General features: G+C 42.0%; 1 protein-coding gene and 1 long non-coding RNA gene across 2 annotated transcripts; one reads left to right on the forward strand and one right to left on the reverse strand.

Annotated features, from left to right (window-relative positions):
• Positions 1-1,179: 1,179 nt before the first annotated feature.
• On the reverse strand, positions 1,180-18,510 carry LOC144672015 (NACHT, LRR and PYD domains-containing protein 3-like). Its single transcript, XM_078533955.1, has 11 exons — positions 18,283-18,510; positions 14,928-15,024; positions 13,285-13,451; positions 12,485-12,656; positions 12,314-12,379; positions 8,527-10,264; positions 3,283-3,369; positions 2,993-3,163; positions 2,701-2,871; positions 2,394-2,561; positions 1,180-2,222 (listed from the first exon to the last, which is right to left on the reverse strand). Exons 2-11 carry the CDS (start codon positions 14,998-15,000, stop codon positions 2,135-2,137), a joined length of 2,901 nt encoding a protein of 966 aa, XP_078390081.1. The 5' UTR covers positions 15,001-15,024; positions 18,283-18,510; the 3' UTR covers positions 1,180-2,134.
• LOC144672023 (uncharacterized) lies at positions 12,204-12,879 on the forward strand. The gene is made up of 2 exons (XR_013574058.1): positions 12,204-12,406; positions 12,507-12,879. It is a non-coding gene; the product is annotated as an uncharacterized LOC144672023 (long non-coding RNA).

The raw sequence follows: 18,510 nt of genomic DNA on the forward strand, positions 1-18,510 counted from the left end.
TGAGTCTGCCAGCCTGAAAATTGAGGTTGAGCAGGAATCAGCTTTAAGTGGTCAATAATTGGCAACTGAAGGATTTCAACTGAGGCAAGAGTGAGCGGGTCAGCTTCAGCTTTGCCTGTCCTGGCGTAAAATTGTGGAGAAGTTGAGGCTGGTGCGATACCAGTGGGAAGGCCATCTGACAAATTTATGCTCAACACGGTCTACAAACCTGCCGACGGACAAAATGTAAAATTCTGCCCCATGTCTTCTCTCCAAATATCAGATTATGGACATTTCCATTGGTGAGACAAATCCTTTGTACTCATAAACGTTGCTATTCCTCATAATTTATTATAACAATTAGATTTTGCATCAGTACCTGTTGAACTTTAAAACTGTCATTTGATTGATGAGGCATTTTTACCTGGATATCTCCATTATGCAAGATTAAAAATCACTTCTTACATTTACAGTACACTTATCTCAATAAAACGCTTCTTTCAGAATATTCCTTGAAATCAACAACAGCAATTGAAATTTGGGGAGAAAAACATCTTGGCAAGCAGTAGAAAACAGATGGAGTCTCACTGGCCGCTTGCTATGCCCACTGTCCCATATTTAGTTTCCTTGAAGTTAGTGAAAGTGTATGTTGCCCTGGACGTGTAATGGACGGCAGATGAGATATTAACCATTTTGCAACACTGTAAATTGTTTCAAAAGGTGATATCCACAATGTTGGCAAGGCAACAAAACCTGTATTAGTGAGTTGTTTACTTCTGTGGTTAATGCATGCCCTGAAATAATTCAATTCTCACAAGAACCTTGTCCTTAAAGAAATATCTCCACTGCTCCAGCTTATCAGATGAGTACAAATACATGCATTTAAGCGCTGACCCTTTGCCAAGATCATTGCTCACAATTGTAATGCTCTCATTAACACTTATTAACAGAGTTGCACCACGTCCTTTTTCTTCCCACCATTCCAACATATCAAATACCCTTGAATATTCAGTTCCCACCTATGCTCCTATTGAAATGGCTCTCTCTGACTTGTGCTCATGGGAGCTGCTTTTGATCCACTCAGCTTTATCTGGTAAAGGGAATAATTAAAAACCCCTGGCTGAAACTCTCTGAAAATATTCTCAAATTTTAAGTTGCTAAGAAGTTCTGAGATGCACGTTAGGATAATGCACACAATAATAATTTTCACCAGTTTCTTTATTTAATCCAGAAGGCAGCGATGCAGAGGTGGAGTTTAACAAAGTAGGAAACCGTTCCAAGTGTATATCATTATACAAAGCCACATAACTTGAAGTTAACTTCAAGTCCATTGATTAGTCCCTCCATTTCCTCAGGATGTTTCACGGGTCATCAACTCTTTGCACAATCTCATGATAGACAATAATTCCATTCTAAAATTCAATCCACAGTAAGTATGCAACGTTCAATTTCCTTGTTAACGCCAGTACTTGTTCCCATGTTGCTGCCAGAAACACAGGACGTTCAGGGTCCTTAAACAGTGCAAAAGCTCATGATCACCTACACGGAATTGCAGGATTCCCACCTGGCACTTTGCACAGTCCTCCTCGCAGTTTGCTGACTCATTCTGTGTGAACCAGTTTCATGAACCTCCACAACAGGATACCCTCCCTGGGTGATCCCAGACATTGGATGTTGACCACTATTAGATGGTGGAATCCATCCCAGCTGGATATATCCCATTCCCATGCTGAATTCACTAAGGTTCACTTGTCAGAAGGATCACTGGCCACTGATATTGACTATAAACAATGGTTAATGCTGTCCCAAAACCCAGAAATAGTGAGTGCAATTGTCTGCGTCCTGCTGCAGGTTAGCCTAAGCCCCATCCTGGACCCTTCCTGTTTGGGCATTTCCTCAGTGCTCCAGTTAGGGAACACTCAGCCCTGGATATCCTGCAGAAGCAGTGCTGTGGGACCAGGCAGCTGAGACTAATGACCCTGATGCTGGGTCTCTGGCATCAAAATGGGGAATGACGCTTGCCCAGCTCGAGCTGGAAACTGGTAAATGGTCAATAGGATGTAAACCTGGAGCGTGGCTGATTCAAGGGAAGGGACAGAAAATCAGCCAAAAATGTTCATATAATCACAACAGTAATGTTTATAAATTGAAATATTCACACTTCCACACTCAGTCCTGGTCTGGAATTCTGCAGTAATTTTAGGTGTCTCTTTTTGCTTGGACTGAACCGATTTCGCCCCAGCCTGAAACAGATGAAAGATTAAACAATGAATAAACAGATTGAACAACAGCGTAAATAACAGGGAGACTGTGGTTAATTTTCAATACAATTTATACAAATACTGCCCAGAAAAAGTGACAAACCTTATTTTTTTCTGTTATTTATTACATTTAACATTAACACAAGCACTCACCAGATCCACTTTAGACTCCTGCAGGTCTGTATTAGATTGCAGAAAGCAGGGACAGATCGATCTGTGAAAGCATTTGATCCCAGGTTTAGATCTGTCAATATTCGGTTTGCACTGAGAGCGGAAGTGAGATCCTCGGCACAAGAATCTGTAATTCCAACATCCCACAACCTGAAGAGAGAGAAGCAACAAGGGTCAGCGTAAGTCTCCAGTATTTATCAATATTGATCACTATTCTGAATCATTATGGGAACAAAATTGCCAAGCATCCAGTTATTATAAACACAATCTCGCACAACTTGGAACTTACAACAGTTTCTGTATCTTACAGTCTGGATTCCTCAGAGCTGCAGACAGTAGTTTTACTCCCGAATCTCCCAGTTTATTACCACCCAGGATCAGGTCCGTCAGTGATCGGTTTGTTCCGAGAGTGGAGGCGAGATCTTCAGTACAAGAATTGGTGAGCGAGTTATTCTTCAGCCTGGGGATCCGGAAAGGAAATAACAAGAAACAGGGTAAATGTTCAGTGTTTACTTGTTACTGATGTTAATAGTGTCTTGCATCCAGTTATTATAATCACAATATCACTGTTTGGTCCTTACACCAATGTCTGTATTTTACAGTCCGGGTTCTTCAGGGCCGCTGATAGTAGTTTAACTCCCGAATCTCCCAGTTTATTATTACTCAAGGACAGAATTGCCAGTGATTGGTTAGTACCGAGAGCAGAGGCAAGATCCTCAGCACAAGCATCTGTGAGAGCATTACTCTTCAGCCTGGAAATCAGGGAGAGAGAAAAATAACAGGAGTCAGAATAAAACCCCAGTGTATATTATTACTTCTATGAATAATAATCTAGTATTGTTAGCACAATCTCTCTCAGTCTGATACTTACTCCAGCTTCTGTATTTTACAGTCCGGGTTCCTCAGAGCTTCAGACAGTAGTTTCACTCCCATATCTCCCAGTTTATTTCTCCCCAGTCTAAACATAAATAGACAGACAGTGAGAAACATGCTGAAACAAACTCAAGATCAGATTCTTTTTTTTCCATTAGATGCGAGAGGAAACACTGGAAAAAAATACCTGAGAAATTTAATGAACAGATATCTCTGACATTAGGAATGAATCTCACTCTGTGAAACTCCTGATATCTTCAGAGACTGTCATCAAAAATTGAGCAAGGGTGTAATGGGACAGCAGGGAGATGATTAGCTGGTATACATTCACGGACTGTCATTAAAAATTAAGCAAAGATATAAAGGGAAAACAAGGAGCTAACTAGTTGCTGAGCATTACAATGTTTTTGTATGTGTGTATGTATGTCTATATAGCCAAACAACATAACCTAATTGATATTTTCGTAAATAATCTAATTAAATTCAGATAATTGAAAATAAAAAAAATAGATTAGAAATGGCTGGGCAGGCTGAGTGACGGGACCATAGACAGTGAGCCCACTTCAGATTCCCAAACCTGCATGAAATATCTGCCTTCAGTTACTCTGGTTCAGAGTCAGAGAGGTCTGAAACATAAGGGAGGGGAGGAATTTCTGTTGAGAAGCTGGAGGTTGAAAAGGAGATCCCTTAGACACTAGTCCTGTTTAACAGGTGCAATATACCAGGTAGGAGGACAGCTACAACGTAGGCCACCGTGTCTCAGATGTTGTAGAGGAAGGAAAGAGCAGGACAAACATGTGGCTGTAGTAGAGGATTCTATCATTAGGGAACACATAGCACCCTCTGCAGCCACGAATAAAAATCTTATAGGTTGTGTTACCTGCCAGCTGTCAGGGTAAGGGATATCTCATGGCGGAAGGGGTGGAATTTGAAAAGGGAGGGGGTAATCCAGCTGTAGTGGTCCATGTCAGAACAAACAACATAAAGAGGAACCGGGAAGCGATTCCAATATCAAGTATTAGAAACAAACCTAAAGAGCAGGACCGAGAGGGTAGTAGGTTCCTCTTTTGTTTGAATCTTGTGAAATAAACAGTCAGATCAGGAGAATACACATGGCTAAACAGCTTGTGTGGCAAGGAAAGTTTCCCTTCCATTAGACAATGCCACGAGAACTGCAACAGGAAGGAGATGTACTGAAGGGATAGAATCCACTTGAAATGGGATGGGATCTCATGTTCTAGCGGGGAGGGTTACCAGGGAGATGACAAAAAGTTTAAACTAGTAAGACAGGGGGAAGGATATACATAAAATGAAATCAGCATAAATGTAGATAAAACAGGAAAAGGGAGAACAGAAAAGAATAAACTGAGCGCATTGATGGAAAGGAGGTAAATAGAAATTATGGAACATGATTGTGGAACGATGATTGAAAATAAAGTAAGAGGAACCGCTATTAAAATGAGCTGAACAGTCTGTGCAGCAATGCACAGGGACCACACTAAAACAAGTGAACAGGAGGCAATAATACATTGAGGAATGAAAAATAGTTGGGACTACTGAGACACTGCTACAGAAAAATCAGGGGTTAAATTAAACATTGCAGGGTATAACTTCCTTCGCAAAAATAGAGGAGGAAGTGGTGACAAAATAGCTGTACTTAATATGGAAAACAGAATGGCAGCAGAAAAAAAAAGTGTTGTAATTGATAATAAAGGATCAAACACACTAATACGGGTAGCCTACAGATCACAATAGTGGAAGAGGGATGGAGTAAAATTACGAAATTAAATTAGGAAAATTAGCATAAATGCTGAATAATAATCAATTAGTTATTTCAACTTCCCTGATATTAACTGGCCAGAATAGATATGTAAAGGGGATAAAGAAATTGAGCTCTGACAATGTGTACAGGGCTTCTTTCTAACCCAATGTGTGAGAAGCCCAAACTAGGGTGGATTCATAGCTGGACCTATTAATAGGGAATGAACCAGGGCAGATACAAGTAGAAGTTGGGAAACTTCTAAGCAAGTGACCATAACACTATTACAGGCTTCAAAATATTGCTTGAGGAGGACATAAGTGTGACAAAGACCAGGGTAATAGATCTGAGAAAAACTGGTTTTAAGGGGCTGTGAGTAGAACTTGGGAAATAAAAGGTACAAATCATTGGCAATGCAAAACAACAATGGAAAACATTCAACACATTGTTCTACAGAATTGAGGAAAAAAAATTCCACTGAAAACAAGAATAAGCAAAACACTAATAAATTACTATGGATAAATAAAGAAGAAGAAGAATGAGGATAAGGAAAGAGGCATATATTAAGTACATGAACGCAGGGAAGAGCATGATAAGGGAGAATATGAAGAAATTAGGAGAGATTGAAAAAAAAAGGTGAGTAAAGACGACAAATAATAAAGGAACAGAAAATGGTAAAAGTATTTTACTGGGTGCATAAATAAAACAAAAAGGGAAGTCACAAAAGTAATAGGCCCAGTAATTTGTGCACAGGCAATGATACAGAAATGACAGAAATATTAAGCAATTAATTTATTTCATTATTTACCAGAATTAAAAGGACAGGTGAAGATGACATCGAATGATGAGATAATTGCATTGAAAATAAACAGGTGAAAAAATAAATAAACTAATCAAACCTGGAAAGGTTAAAATCCCTGGTCCGAACAGATTTCATCCACACATTTTAAAAGGGAAGAGACAGCAGAGGCATAACTACAAACTCTAAATAATTCTTTAGAAGATAGGTGTGGTAAGGTATGATGCCAAAAGACTAGCAATTAGCTAATGTTATGCTTAAGAAGGGAGTTAGAACATATCCAAGTAGCGAGACCAGTGAGCTTAACATTGGTGATGGAAAAATAATAGAATCCCCACTAAATGAGAGAACAGAAAACATATCATCATTCGGAAAGCAAAAACATAATAACTAACATTAAGCATGGATTTCAAGGGAATGTCCTGCTTGACCAAACTTGGGTGAATTTTTGAAGGGATAACAGAGAGAGTAGATGCAGCAAATCTCATTAGCCTGGATTTTAAGGAGTATTTTTGAGAAGTTGACACAGAACAATCTAACAAAAGTCAGAGAATATGCAGTCAGTGGACAATAAACGGAATGGATTGCTTCAAAACTGAAAGTGGACACTACAGGTGAAGCATAATTATTCAGATTCACAGGAGGTAGGAAATGGTACTCCACAAGGAGAAATGCAGGGATCACTGTTGTTCACAATTTATATTAACGATTTAGAGCTCGGAATCAAAACTGTCAGTACTGCAGAGGACTGCAGCAAATTACAAGAAAGATATCAACAAACTTGCAGAATACCCATGAGTGGCAAATTAACTTTAACATAAAACCATGTGAGGTATTATTTTGGCAACAAAAATAAGGAGATTGCACGTTACTTAGAAAACAAGAATCTATATAGGGTAGAGAAGTAAAGCATCAACACAGGTTAATAAAGCCATAAAATAAGCCAACCAAGCATGAGAGTTTATTTCCAGAAGGACAGAATTGAAAATAAAGAAATTATGCTAAACTTGTATAGAGCTTTGGTTAGATAACACCAGGAATGCTATGTCCAACTCTGGTCGCCATATTATTTTATGCAAATGGGTCTATTTTCCTGGAATTAAATGACAAAGCATTGATTTCCTTTACTGTGCGCGCTGTAAGATTTCAGAAACATAAGTAAAGAAGTCTTGCTATAATTGTACAGAGCTATGCACCTGGAGTAAGTGTACAGTTTTGGTCTGCTTACCCAAGGAAAGATATATTTGCTACAGAGGGAGTGCAACAAAGGTTCAGCAGACTGATTCCTGGGATGGCTGGATTGTCCTATAAGGAGGTCATGGAGATTGGCTCTAGATTCTCTAGATTAGAAGAATGAGTAGTGATCTCATTAAAGCATAGAAAATTCTTCCAGGGGTCAACAAGGTTAGGTGTAGATAGGATGCTTCCCCTGGCTTGCTTGAAGGGGGGGTGGGGGGGAGGGTTGCGTCTGGAAACAGGGGACACAGTTTTAGAACAATGGCAGGCCATGTAGGGCTAAGATGAGGAGGAATTTCTTCACTCAAAGGGTGGTGAATCCTTGGAATTTTCTACGTCAGAGGGCTGTGGAGGCTCAGTCATTGAGTATGTTCAACACAGAGTTCAAAAGATTTCTAGTTACTATCAAGAGATATGGGAATGGTGCGGGAAAATGGCATTGATCTGAAGATCAGCCATTATCTAGCTGAATGGCAGAGCAGGTTCGAGGGGCCGAATGGCCTACTCCTGCTGCTATTTCTAGGTTCATTATATTAATCTCTATATTACTGCTGGGCGAGTTATATTGCAAAACAGCACTAACTGTTTCTGTAAGATCTGTCCCCCAGGATTTTATGAAAATGGGATAGTTAGTTTTATTCCAGTACAAGTTAAAAATGTCCGTGTACTCCAACTGATAGGGGAGGGGGGGGCTTTCATCTTCCCTATTAAACTAGCTCTACATTTATTTCAAGGATCACTGGCCCAACAGTTTTTTTGAGGAATTTACAGAATTTCCCTTCCCAAGCGAGTGTCCATACATGGGAAATTCCTCGGTTCACTTCCTGCTGTGTGCAAGGCCCCATCGCTGGCTGGTGTGTGCCTGTATTCCAGGGATAAAACCCACAACATGGTCAAATTGATCCTTGTTAACCAGCATGTGTACGCCGCCAAATGTCATATCCTACTTAATGTTCAGGATCTGAATAATTCCAAACATTTAAAGCAGAAAGAATTTCAATTTGCCCAGCATTCTCAATCCAGGAAGCTCGCCCCTCGATATCAAATTGTTAATTTTCTTAAACTTGGGTTTCTGTTCTGTTTCTAGTTAAAATGGTGGACATGAGATATAATTTACATGAGTTTCCTGCACTGCTAGCTTATATTTTATATTTATATTCAACTCTCCAGCCTAACTATGATCTGTAACTAGATTATCAGGCCGTGTCAGTGATCTGTTCTTACTGATCCAAGAGACTGGAAAATCTCTCCTGGTTCACAGGGATCCATTTTAGATTCTACAGTCCTGAGGGAATTGCTAGCTGATACTCTTTATTATTGGTCATGTCTGTGCTGCACCTGCTTCTCTCTGGTTTAACTGAACTGTTCATTCCCTTCCTGATGGAGGAACTACACAATCCATGACTGTACTACAATGTGCTGACAGTAAGAGACAAATAAACCGTTACCTCAACTCCCGGCATTTGTACAGTACGGGTCCCAGCCGCTGGAGTCCTTCATACTGAATGAAGCAGTTCTCTAGGTTGAGGTGTTTTATTGTATTACAGAGTCCAATAACATGAGACAGGACCACACAGTCAATTGGGGTCAGTCGCAAACCACAAAATTTAAATGTCTCCACGGATCCCACTGTTGATTGAGCCAGTACTTTATTCTGAGACTCGGATAGGTAGTGCAAAGTGTTCATATGGTTTCTTTTACCAATTTTACTCTTTGTGTTTCCAAGTTGTCCTTTAACCTTCTCCTTCACCCAGTCAATCACTCGGCTGCTCGTCTGTTGAAGAAACGGACCCAGGAACTCCTCCAGGGGCTGAGCTGACTGTGGGGAGGAGAGACCAGAAACAAAACGGAGAAATATCTCAAATCTCCCACCTTCTTTGCTATGAGCTTCACCGAGGAGCTTCCCGATGTCCTTGGGGTCTGGAGTCAGGAATTGTGCGAGTGCAGCGACAAACTCCTGGATGGTGAGGTGTGGGAATGTGTACGCCACACTCTGGGCAGAATCATCTCTTTCCAGAAGTTCCTTCAGGAAGCCAGACAGGAACTGAGAAGGTTGCGTACCGTACTTAATCAAATCTTCATTTGTGAATACAGTCTTTTTCTCAGAGATTCCTGTGAAGGCCATCTCACCTATCTTCAGAAACACATCACGGGGGTTTTCAATCTCTTGGCCATGGTTTTTCAGAATGTTATAAATATACTGAGAATACAGCTGGGTGATGGTCTTTGGAACTTGCTGCTCTTTCCCATCTCCTTGTGTAAAAAAAGGACCCAGTGACAGGCCAAGAATCCAGCAGTAGGAAGGGTTGTAGCTCATAGTGTACAGGATCTCGTTTTCCTCCACATGTTTGAAAACAGCTGCTGCCACTGTCTGATCTTGAAAAATCTTGTTGAAATATTCCTTCCTTTTTTCACCAACAAATCCCAGGATTTCAGCCCAGACATTGATCTCAGCCTTTTCCAGCAACTGTAATGCAGTGGGGCGGCTGGTCACTAGCACTGAACATCCTGGAAGCAGCTTGTTCTGTATTAAACTGTACACAATGTCAGACACTTCGCATTGGAATTCAGGGTCTGTGCACATGGACTTGGGTTCTATATTTCTTTGATTGTCAGCAAAATTGACACTGTTCTTGAATTTATCCAAGCCATCAAATATAAATAGCAATCCTTCTGCGTTTTTCCAGAGCTCTCCCAAAACATTGAACAAGTAAGGATAGAAAGTAAGTATCAGATTCCTCAAGTTTATTTTACAGTTGATAGCATTCAAATCCCGGAATTCAAAACTGAAAACAAATTGAAAATGTGGGTATATTTTCCCAGTGGCCCAGTCATATACAATCTTTTGCACCATTGTTGTTTTCCCAATCCCTTGGACTCCGCTCACTGCTGCTGATCTCCTAGGTTTGCCTTCTGTCTCAGTTGAACTGCTCTGGAACAGTTGCTCAGGTTGGATTTTTTCCATTTCTTTTCGGAGATGTTTCTCTCTCCACACGTCGTGCTCTCTGCTTCTTGCCAGCAGTTCATGTTCTACAAGCTGAATATCACGAGGAATGGAAATGACCGATAGCTCGGCATAATGATCAACTAATTGGAAAAACTTAACTGTTTCCTTGATTAGGATAGAGTTAACTCTGAGTGTTTCAGTTTGTTCCCGCAGCATGTCTTTGTGTTTCTGTTGAACATCTTAAATTAGAACAGACAGTTCTGAACGTTAGTTACACAGTCATAAAAACAAATTCTCAATACCATTGTTGCAAGATTTAATTCACAGTTTCAGTAGAAATCTGTGTAGAAATTAAAACCCAGTTACTGGAAACCTTGCTTGAAAGTGAACAATGTTCAATAATAGTTTAAAATCCTCACTTGTTTCTAATATGCTTCACCCTATTTCTGAGTAAATATCAAGTGTGATATAGACAGGCTGTGAATCGTGAGGAGTTTCACTGTTATTCTATGGGATCAAGGATGGGTTATCTTTGGTAATGTGTAAAATGAGAAAGAAACTGAGAGAGAATTGAGCCAATGAGTGAGTGAGACTGCAAATGGACAGAGGTCCCACTTAGCATTTGATCAGATCATTAACTAAGCTTCCAATCCCATATAATCTCCATCACAAAGGGTACCTGCATCCACCATCTCCATTTCACCCATCTCAGCTCTTCACGCAGCTGATTTGCTATGGTAACCATCTTTTAACCATTTGTTGCCTCTACACTCGACTACTCCAATGCTCTCTTGGCCAGCCTTCCATCTTGCACCCTCCATAAACTTGAGCTAATCAAAACATCTGCTGCTCATATCCAAACTCGCACCAAATTCTGTTACCCAAATAGCCCTGTGATCACCGACCTTCACTGGTGGCTTGCCTTCATCTGTCAGTACTCCGAGTTCTAGATTACACCTCTAAACCCACAATGCTGTGAGGGAGTTCCAGTATTTTGACCCAGTGACGGTGAAGGAACAGCGATATATTTCCAAGTCAAAATGGTAGTGACTTGGAGGGAAGTTTCAGGTGCTGGTGTTCCAATCTGTCTGCTGCACTTGTCCTTCTAGGTGGTAGTTGTCGAGGGTTTGGAAGGTGTTCTCTAAGGAGCCTTCTTGGTGAATTCCTGCAGTGCATCTTGTAGATGGTACACACTGCTGCTACTGTGCATCGGTGGTGGGGAGAGTGAATGTTTGTGGATGAGGTGCCAATCAAGCAGGCTGCTTTGTCCTGGATGCTGTCGAATTTCTTGAGTGTTGTGGCAGCTGCACTCATCCAGGCAAGTGGGGAGTATTCCATCACACTCCTGACTTGTGCCTTGTAGATGGTGGATAGGCTTTGGGGAGTCAGGAGGTGAGATACTTGTCCCAGATTCCTAGCCTCTGACCTGCTCTTGTAGCCACAGTATTTAACCCCCAGAATGTTGTTAGTGGGGAATTCAATGATGGTAATGCCACTGAACATCAAGGGGAGATGGTTAGATTCTCTCTTGTTGAAGATGGTAATTGCCTGGCACTTGTGTGGTGCGAATGTTACTTGCCAATTGTCAGCCCAAGCCTGGATATTGTCCAGGTCTTGCTGCATTTGGACATGGACTGCTTCAGTATCTGAGGAGTCACGAATAGTGCTGAACATTGTGCAACCATCAGTGAACATCCCCACTTCTGACCTTATGATGGAAGGAAGGTGTGTTTGGGGTTCCACAGTATTATCAGGATGCTGCCATGTGTGTAAGAGGTTTCACAGTGTATCAGGAACCTGCCAGGTGTGCATGGAGTTTCATAGTGAATCAGGATCCTTCCAGATATGTACGGAGTTTTACAGTGTATCAGGATCTTGCCAGATGTACATGGGGTTTTATGGTGTTACCAGGATCCTGCCAGGTCTGTACAGGGTTTTGCAGTGTCGTCGGGATGCTGCCAGGTGCGTATTGGGTTTTATGGTGTTATCAGGATGCTGCCAGCTGTAAGTGATTCTTCACAGGTGAAAATAGACAGCTGCTCAATATGCTGAAATAATACATCATCCAGATATTTACAGAATGTGTCAGAAATGACATGAATTTTGAGTTGATTTTACGATGAATAGTTGAGGTTTGAAAACAAAACCATATTATGTTTATTTGTGTTTTCCCAGATTCTGAACATCGGTTGACAAATTTTGACTATTTCTAAGCAAACAAATACAGTCAAACAGTCCAATTCTCACAAGTGGAATAAACAGTTTGAAATCTCTATTTCGTCCCTTACCTTCCAGCTGACTGGGTACTTCGGATAAATCTTGTGCTGTGTCCATGTAATCAAATGAATCAGAACCTATTGAAAGCAATTAAATTTCACAAGGTCAGATCTGTGTAATAAAACCGTACAATCTGCAGTGTTTGAATCTGAAATTGAATGCATTGTGTAATATTCCCGTACCACGTTCTTGTATTTCTTTCAGTATTTCATCCAATTTTGGTAACCCATCGCATATTTTCACCAAGGATTCCCACATCACTCTTCGGGCCTGAGAGCCTTTCTCCATCACTAGACTCAGCAGCAGTTTGGAACTGTCCGCCCTGCTTCTCTTCTCTGTGAGCTCAGTAACTTTCTGTAAAGAACAGCAATGAATAATTGAGGAGCAGACTGAAAGATTAAACACTGGGAATGAGAAGGAAAGAAGCTGCTCAGTGATGGAATTTCCCCTTTGTTTTGAGCAGGTAAAGCAGTCACTGGGCTGGGTATTGGTCCATTCCAAACAGACTGAACACTCTGTCCATAACTTGATTCAGTCATTAAAAGCAAAGAAATGTGAATAAACTAACTTTTAAGTTTGTTCTTTATCCTTCAGTGTTCAACATGACATTAGATGAATGACATGATCCATTTGTTTCTCACACTTATTTCCTGCTGTCACACTTTGTAACTTACTCAGATTTAAAACAGCAGCAAATCAGAACACAGGTGGGCAGTGAAGGGACGTTTCTGGAGTAAGGGAAGCAGCGAGAAAACTGAAGAGGAGGTATTGCTGGGCCTGTTCTTGGGAATGAGGTGAGCCAAGTGGATCAAGTGTCTGTAGGGGACAGTGATCACTGAATCATAAGGTTTAGGTTGGCTATGGAAAAGGAAAGAGAACAAATGAGAGTAAGAATAATTAACTGGGGGAAAGCCAACTTTAGTGGGATAAGAATGGATCTGACCCAAATAAACCAACCTTATTCCTCATCCCTCCTACTTACCTGATTCTCCTGCTCACTGAAATGATCACTGTCTTTTAACATGAGACTGAGTTGCTCCAGCCCTTCTTCAATCGCCTGTTCTAGTCTGTCCTGGTAGAATTTAATCAACCGGAACAGGCGGTAATCGTCACACTTTTTCAAGAGCTCGGTGATGGCAGAGTTTGGATCTGTGAATACAAATAGCCACAGTCTCAAATGCCATCTGAAAACCCGAATATAACATGTGCGTTACACTCCAACGATCTCTGCAGTCAATCCTGAAAAAAAGTGTGCAAGCTTTTCGAACATGTTTTACCTTTATTGAAACCTCCCGAGTCTGCAAATATTCACTAATTCAACCTTGAAATATAAATCAATTATCTGCAATACACAGAAATGTGCTGTTTCCTGACCCATTCCGGAACTATACATATATTGAATCTATTTTAATTGGAGGCAATATCCTTAAGTTCTGGTACTGTCACGTAATCCTTCCTTCATATTGGAATCCACAACTAGTTTTTCACTCTCCTCAAAATATTAGAATCAGGATCATTTCACTCAGTCTCATACACACCTAAGATCACACCACTCAGAAGGACAAGTACAGGTGTGTGGGAACATCATCACCTCCTATTTACATTCTCACACCATCCAAACTTGCAACACATAGTGTTGCTTTATCGCTGTTGTGTCTAAATCATGAATCTTCCTACCTAAATTTCACACCCACGAGTTTTACGAATTCCGCTTTCTAATCTCAGAACCAGGTATTTCCCACTACTCCATTTTCTTTCTGCAAAACCGTTGTTGTGGTTGATTCAGATCGTAGTCACTCCTTCCCTCCTCACTGAACTCACTCTAGTGCCCCAAGAAAGTGAACCCTTTCATCCTGTTCCAGCACAGCAGTGCTTACTGGCCTATCTCATATTGCCCTCCTATGCAGCCCAGTACACTGTGGGTGTATCCACGCCTCATGGACTTCAGTGGTTCAAGAAAGCAGCTCATCACCACCTTCTCAAAGGCAATTAAGGATTGGCAACAAATGCTAGTTTTGCCAGTGACTCTCACATCCCATCAACAAATAAAAAAAAATTCAAAGATCACTACCTTGATGCCTAGTTATCCAGTCTAGAGTATAAATTTTTATATTCCCTTCAGAAGCAGATTTCCAACAGTGTTACTGGTTTCAACCATGATGATTTTATTTTCTCCTTTCCAGAGTTTGGTTCACCCGTTCCAGAATGGTTTTACTTCTGTTGTCGGAAAGGTAACATTATTGGGACTTACTAAGCACTGCAGAAAACTATGCCCATTTGCCGGATTACAGAATCTCCCACTTTATGGCTCACCATTTTCTGGGCTCTACCAGCCTCACTCCCTCCCCGCTTGGTTGGCTCCTGATTCTTCATGTCACACTGGAGACCAGGCTCTGAGTCACTGCCTCAATACAGTCCCCGATACTAGCTATCTACTGGGCAGTTCTAGTACTCACAGGCTCCCTCCACCTGTGACTGCGACGTCCCTCCGAATAGTCACTTGTTTCTCTTTTTCTACACATCCCCTCTCCTATTCCCTGTTCCTGTCTGAGCTGCAGGTTCATTCTTGAGATTGGATCCTTTGTCAGGAATTAAATTATATTGTAAAGTATTTTATTACCCTACCTATGTCCATTTTCATTTTTTTTGGTGGTGTTGGATCTTCTCCGCTGTTTGAACCTTCTTGAACTTCAGCCATGGTGTTGACAGGTGTTCCTAGATTCTGTATAAACGTAATATTAAAAGGAGGGTTACATGAAAATATTAAAATGGAAAGACATAGCTTTACTGACCATTATATCAATCCCTCCTTCCCCCAGTGAATACAACGGTTGTTAGTTCTCAGAGCTTTCCCCGAGTGTTACAATCAACATTTCACATCAGGTGTCACACAGAGAGCTGCCTCGTGAAATCCAGTGAGTCTAGCTGAGCTCCACAACATTGTTTCAGGCAGGCTTGCATCAGCCGAGACTGAACACTGGAAGCTTCCACTGGTAAGATGCAGGGTAAAGCCAGTCTTAGTCCCTCACTATCAACATCCTGGGGAGGGTTACCTATGAACAGCAACTGAACTGAAAGAGCCATATAAATATTGTGGCTATAAGAAGTCAGAGGCTAGGAATCCTGTGGTGAGTAACTCACCGCCTGACTCCCCAAAGCCTGTTCACAATCTACAAGGCACAAGTCAGGAGTGTGATGGAACACTGTCCTCTTGCCTGGATGAGTGCAGCTCCTACAACACTCAAGAAGTTCGAAACCATCCAGGACAAAGCAGCCTGCTTGATTGGCACCACATCCACAAACATTCACTCCCCCGCACCACCGACACAGCAGAAGTGTGTACCATCTACAAGATGCACTGCAGGTATTCACCAAGGCTCCTTCGACAGCATCTTCCAAACCCACAATCACTACCACCTAGAAGGACAAGTGCAGCAGATAGATGGGAACACCTGCACCTGGAAGTTCCCACCAAGTCACTCACCATCCTGACTTGGAAATATATTGCCGTTCCTTCACTGTCACTGGGTCAAAATACTGGAACTCCCTAACAGCACTGTGGGTGTACCTACAGCACATGAACTGCAGCGTTTCAAGAACGCAGCTTCTGAAGGGCAACTAGGGATGGGCAATAAATGCTGGCCCAGTCAGTGAAGCTCACATCTCATGAATTAATAACAAAAGAAAAAATCCTGAGGTAAAGAATATTCTGCAGGGAAACGTGCAATGGGTGATGAATTAAATGATTCTTCACTCGATTTTACACAGTCTGGTGATACTGCATTATTTTATTCATATATTTGTGTTTCATATTTTAAGTTCATTTAGTGTTGATATTGTAGTATTTTATGAATATGGTATCCCCAATAACATAATATATAGCTGCGTGTAATTTTTCTGGTCTCTACTAGCGGTGACATGTCCATGTGTTCACGGAGATGTGACCTGGTTGGGGCTTCCATTTGAATATATTTATCATATCTCTTATGGTCTCTGTATCTGACTAATTAGTGGAGTCGGAGGTGAGAACATTTACCGCTGTTCCTCATTAATGTTACGCTATAAATCAGGAAACTTTAAACAATGAGATGATGCACAGCCATGATTACACACACACATATGTACTCACAGTATATAGTATATCTCCATATACGTATCAATGTTGTCATATCTATACACACACAAATATATATACATATTTATTTATGCATTTTCTATATAGATAAGTTGTAGAATTGATAGTTTTGTGTGTCCCCTGTCCTTGCATCTAATCAAACACTTGGTCAACGTTCTTTCCTTTCCCGCTGTGCAAATCTAAAAATTACTTGGTCACTGATCAGTCATTTCTCTAAGCTATAGGGCTGAGGTATGATGGTGATCGTGATGTTACAGAGCTGGAATGGGGAAATCATTATGATGGGACAGGATATTATGTTGGACGCACAGCCTGGCATGAAATGGAATGCTGAGGTTGTGAACAGTATGGCCCAAGGTGAGACATTGGTTAGGACACAGGTGGAATCACTGGAGAGGGAACAGAACATGAGGCACCTGGGCTGAATTTTACAAGGTGAGTCCGGACCCAGACATTGGGGCAAAAAGCAAGTCCCGAGCCAACATTTGCTGGCAGCAGCACCTGCTCAGCAATTTTACCACAAGTGGCCTCCTAATTGGCCAACCGTGGGCCTGCGATCCAATTGCGGGCTCTCAACTGTGGGTTCTCCATGTTACTGGTCTGGCAGCTTGGGAGTCTCAGCAGCACCACCGGGAGAGGTGGCTGCTATTGTGGAATGCAGGAGACCTCAGGCCTACAGCAGGTAACAGAAAAAAATAATGAAAAATAATTCACAAAGCCAATTTCTTCAGTCTTAGAACCATAGAAAAGTTACAGCAGAGAAAGAGGCCACTCTGCACCAGCCAAAAAAAAAAGTAACAAAAAAATCTGCCTATTTTAACCCCACCTTCCAGCATCTGGTCCATAGCCTTGCAGGTTACAGCATATCAGGCGCAGATCCAGGTGTCTTTTAAATGAGTTCAGGGTTTCTGCCTCCACCACTAAACCAGGCAGTGAATCCCAAATACCCACCACCCTCTGCGTTGTGGTTTTTCCTTATGGACCCCTCTAACTCTTCCACCAGCAGCTTAAATCTGTGCCCCCGGTTAACTGACCTCTCTGCTCGGGGAAACGGAGCATTCCTGTCTACTCTACCTAGGTCCCTCATAATCTCGTCCACATCAGGTCACCCCATCCCGTCTCCGCAGTTCCAAGGAAAACAAACCCAGACTATCCAATCTCTCCTCATAGATGTAATTTTCACAATGCATAATTATAGTTATTAAGCCTATAACCCTCAACTCCCTTGTGGATCAAAAATCTGGCCAACTTAGCCTTGAAAATATTTAATGTGGTTCCAAGGTAGGGTTGGATTTGCAGCAGGAGCAGTTCAGAGAAGGTTTATTAGGGTGACTCCTGGGAGAAAAGGGGTTTGCCCGACGAGGAATGATTGAACAAGAGTCATATGGGCTCGAAACGTTCGCCCTGTTTCCCTCTCCGCAGATGCTGCCAGACCTGAGGTTTTTTTTCCCCATATTTTCTGCTTTTATATTAGATCAGCTATGCTTTTATTGAATGGCGGAACAAGATCCAAGGGGCCGAATGGCCTTCCCTCTTGCTTTTCCTGGCGTGCAGACCCTGTCCCTCCAGCGCGAGCTCCGCATAAATTAATGTCACCCGTCTGCCATTGGCTGGAAGCAGCTGATTGGCGGCCCCATCTCCCAATCGGGTCAGGCTCTTCGGAAAGGCCCGCCCCTCCATTTGTAAGACTCGTGGCGGTTTGGAATCACGCGGCCCGACCGTTAAACCGCCTATGAACGGGCCAGGCCGCGAGCGGTTCCTGGCCTGGAAGCGGTCTCATCTCCCGGAACCGCGATCAACCGAAAGCAGGCCAATACTTCCCAGTTAGGCCTCTGCCAAACTCACCCGCAACCCGCGCACAGTTCGCTGCCGAACTTCGGTCGGAAAACGGTGCTCAACGCCGGCCCGAAACGTTAACTCTGTCTTTCTCTTCACCGATGCTGCCGGACCTGCTGCGTACTGCAGCTGTTTTCGTTGTCTCTTATTTCGCTCAAACAACCGTTTGCAAAACAGGCAGGTTCCGCCACAGTATGGCTTCCCTCAACGCGCTGATTCCCGCGCAGGCGCAATGAG

The sequence above is a fragment of the Cetorhinus maximus genome, chromosome 35 (assembly GCF_964194155.1).
Source record: "Cetorhinus maximus chromosome 35, sCetMax3.hap1.1, whole genome shotgun sequence".
In the NCBI taxonomy this organism is placed as follows: Eukaryota; Metazoa; Chordata; class Chondrichthyes; order Lamniformes; family Cetorhinidae; genus Cetorhinus; species Cetorhinus maximus.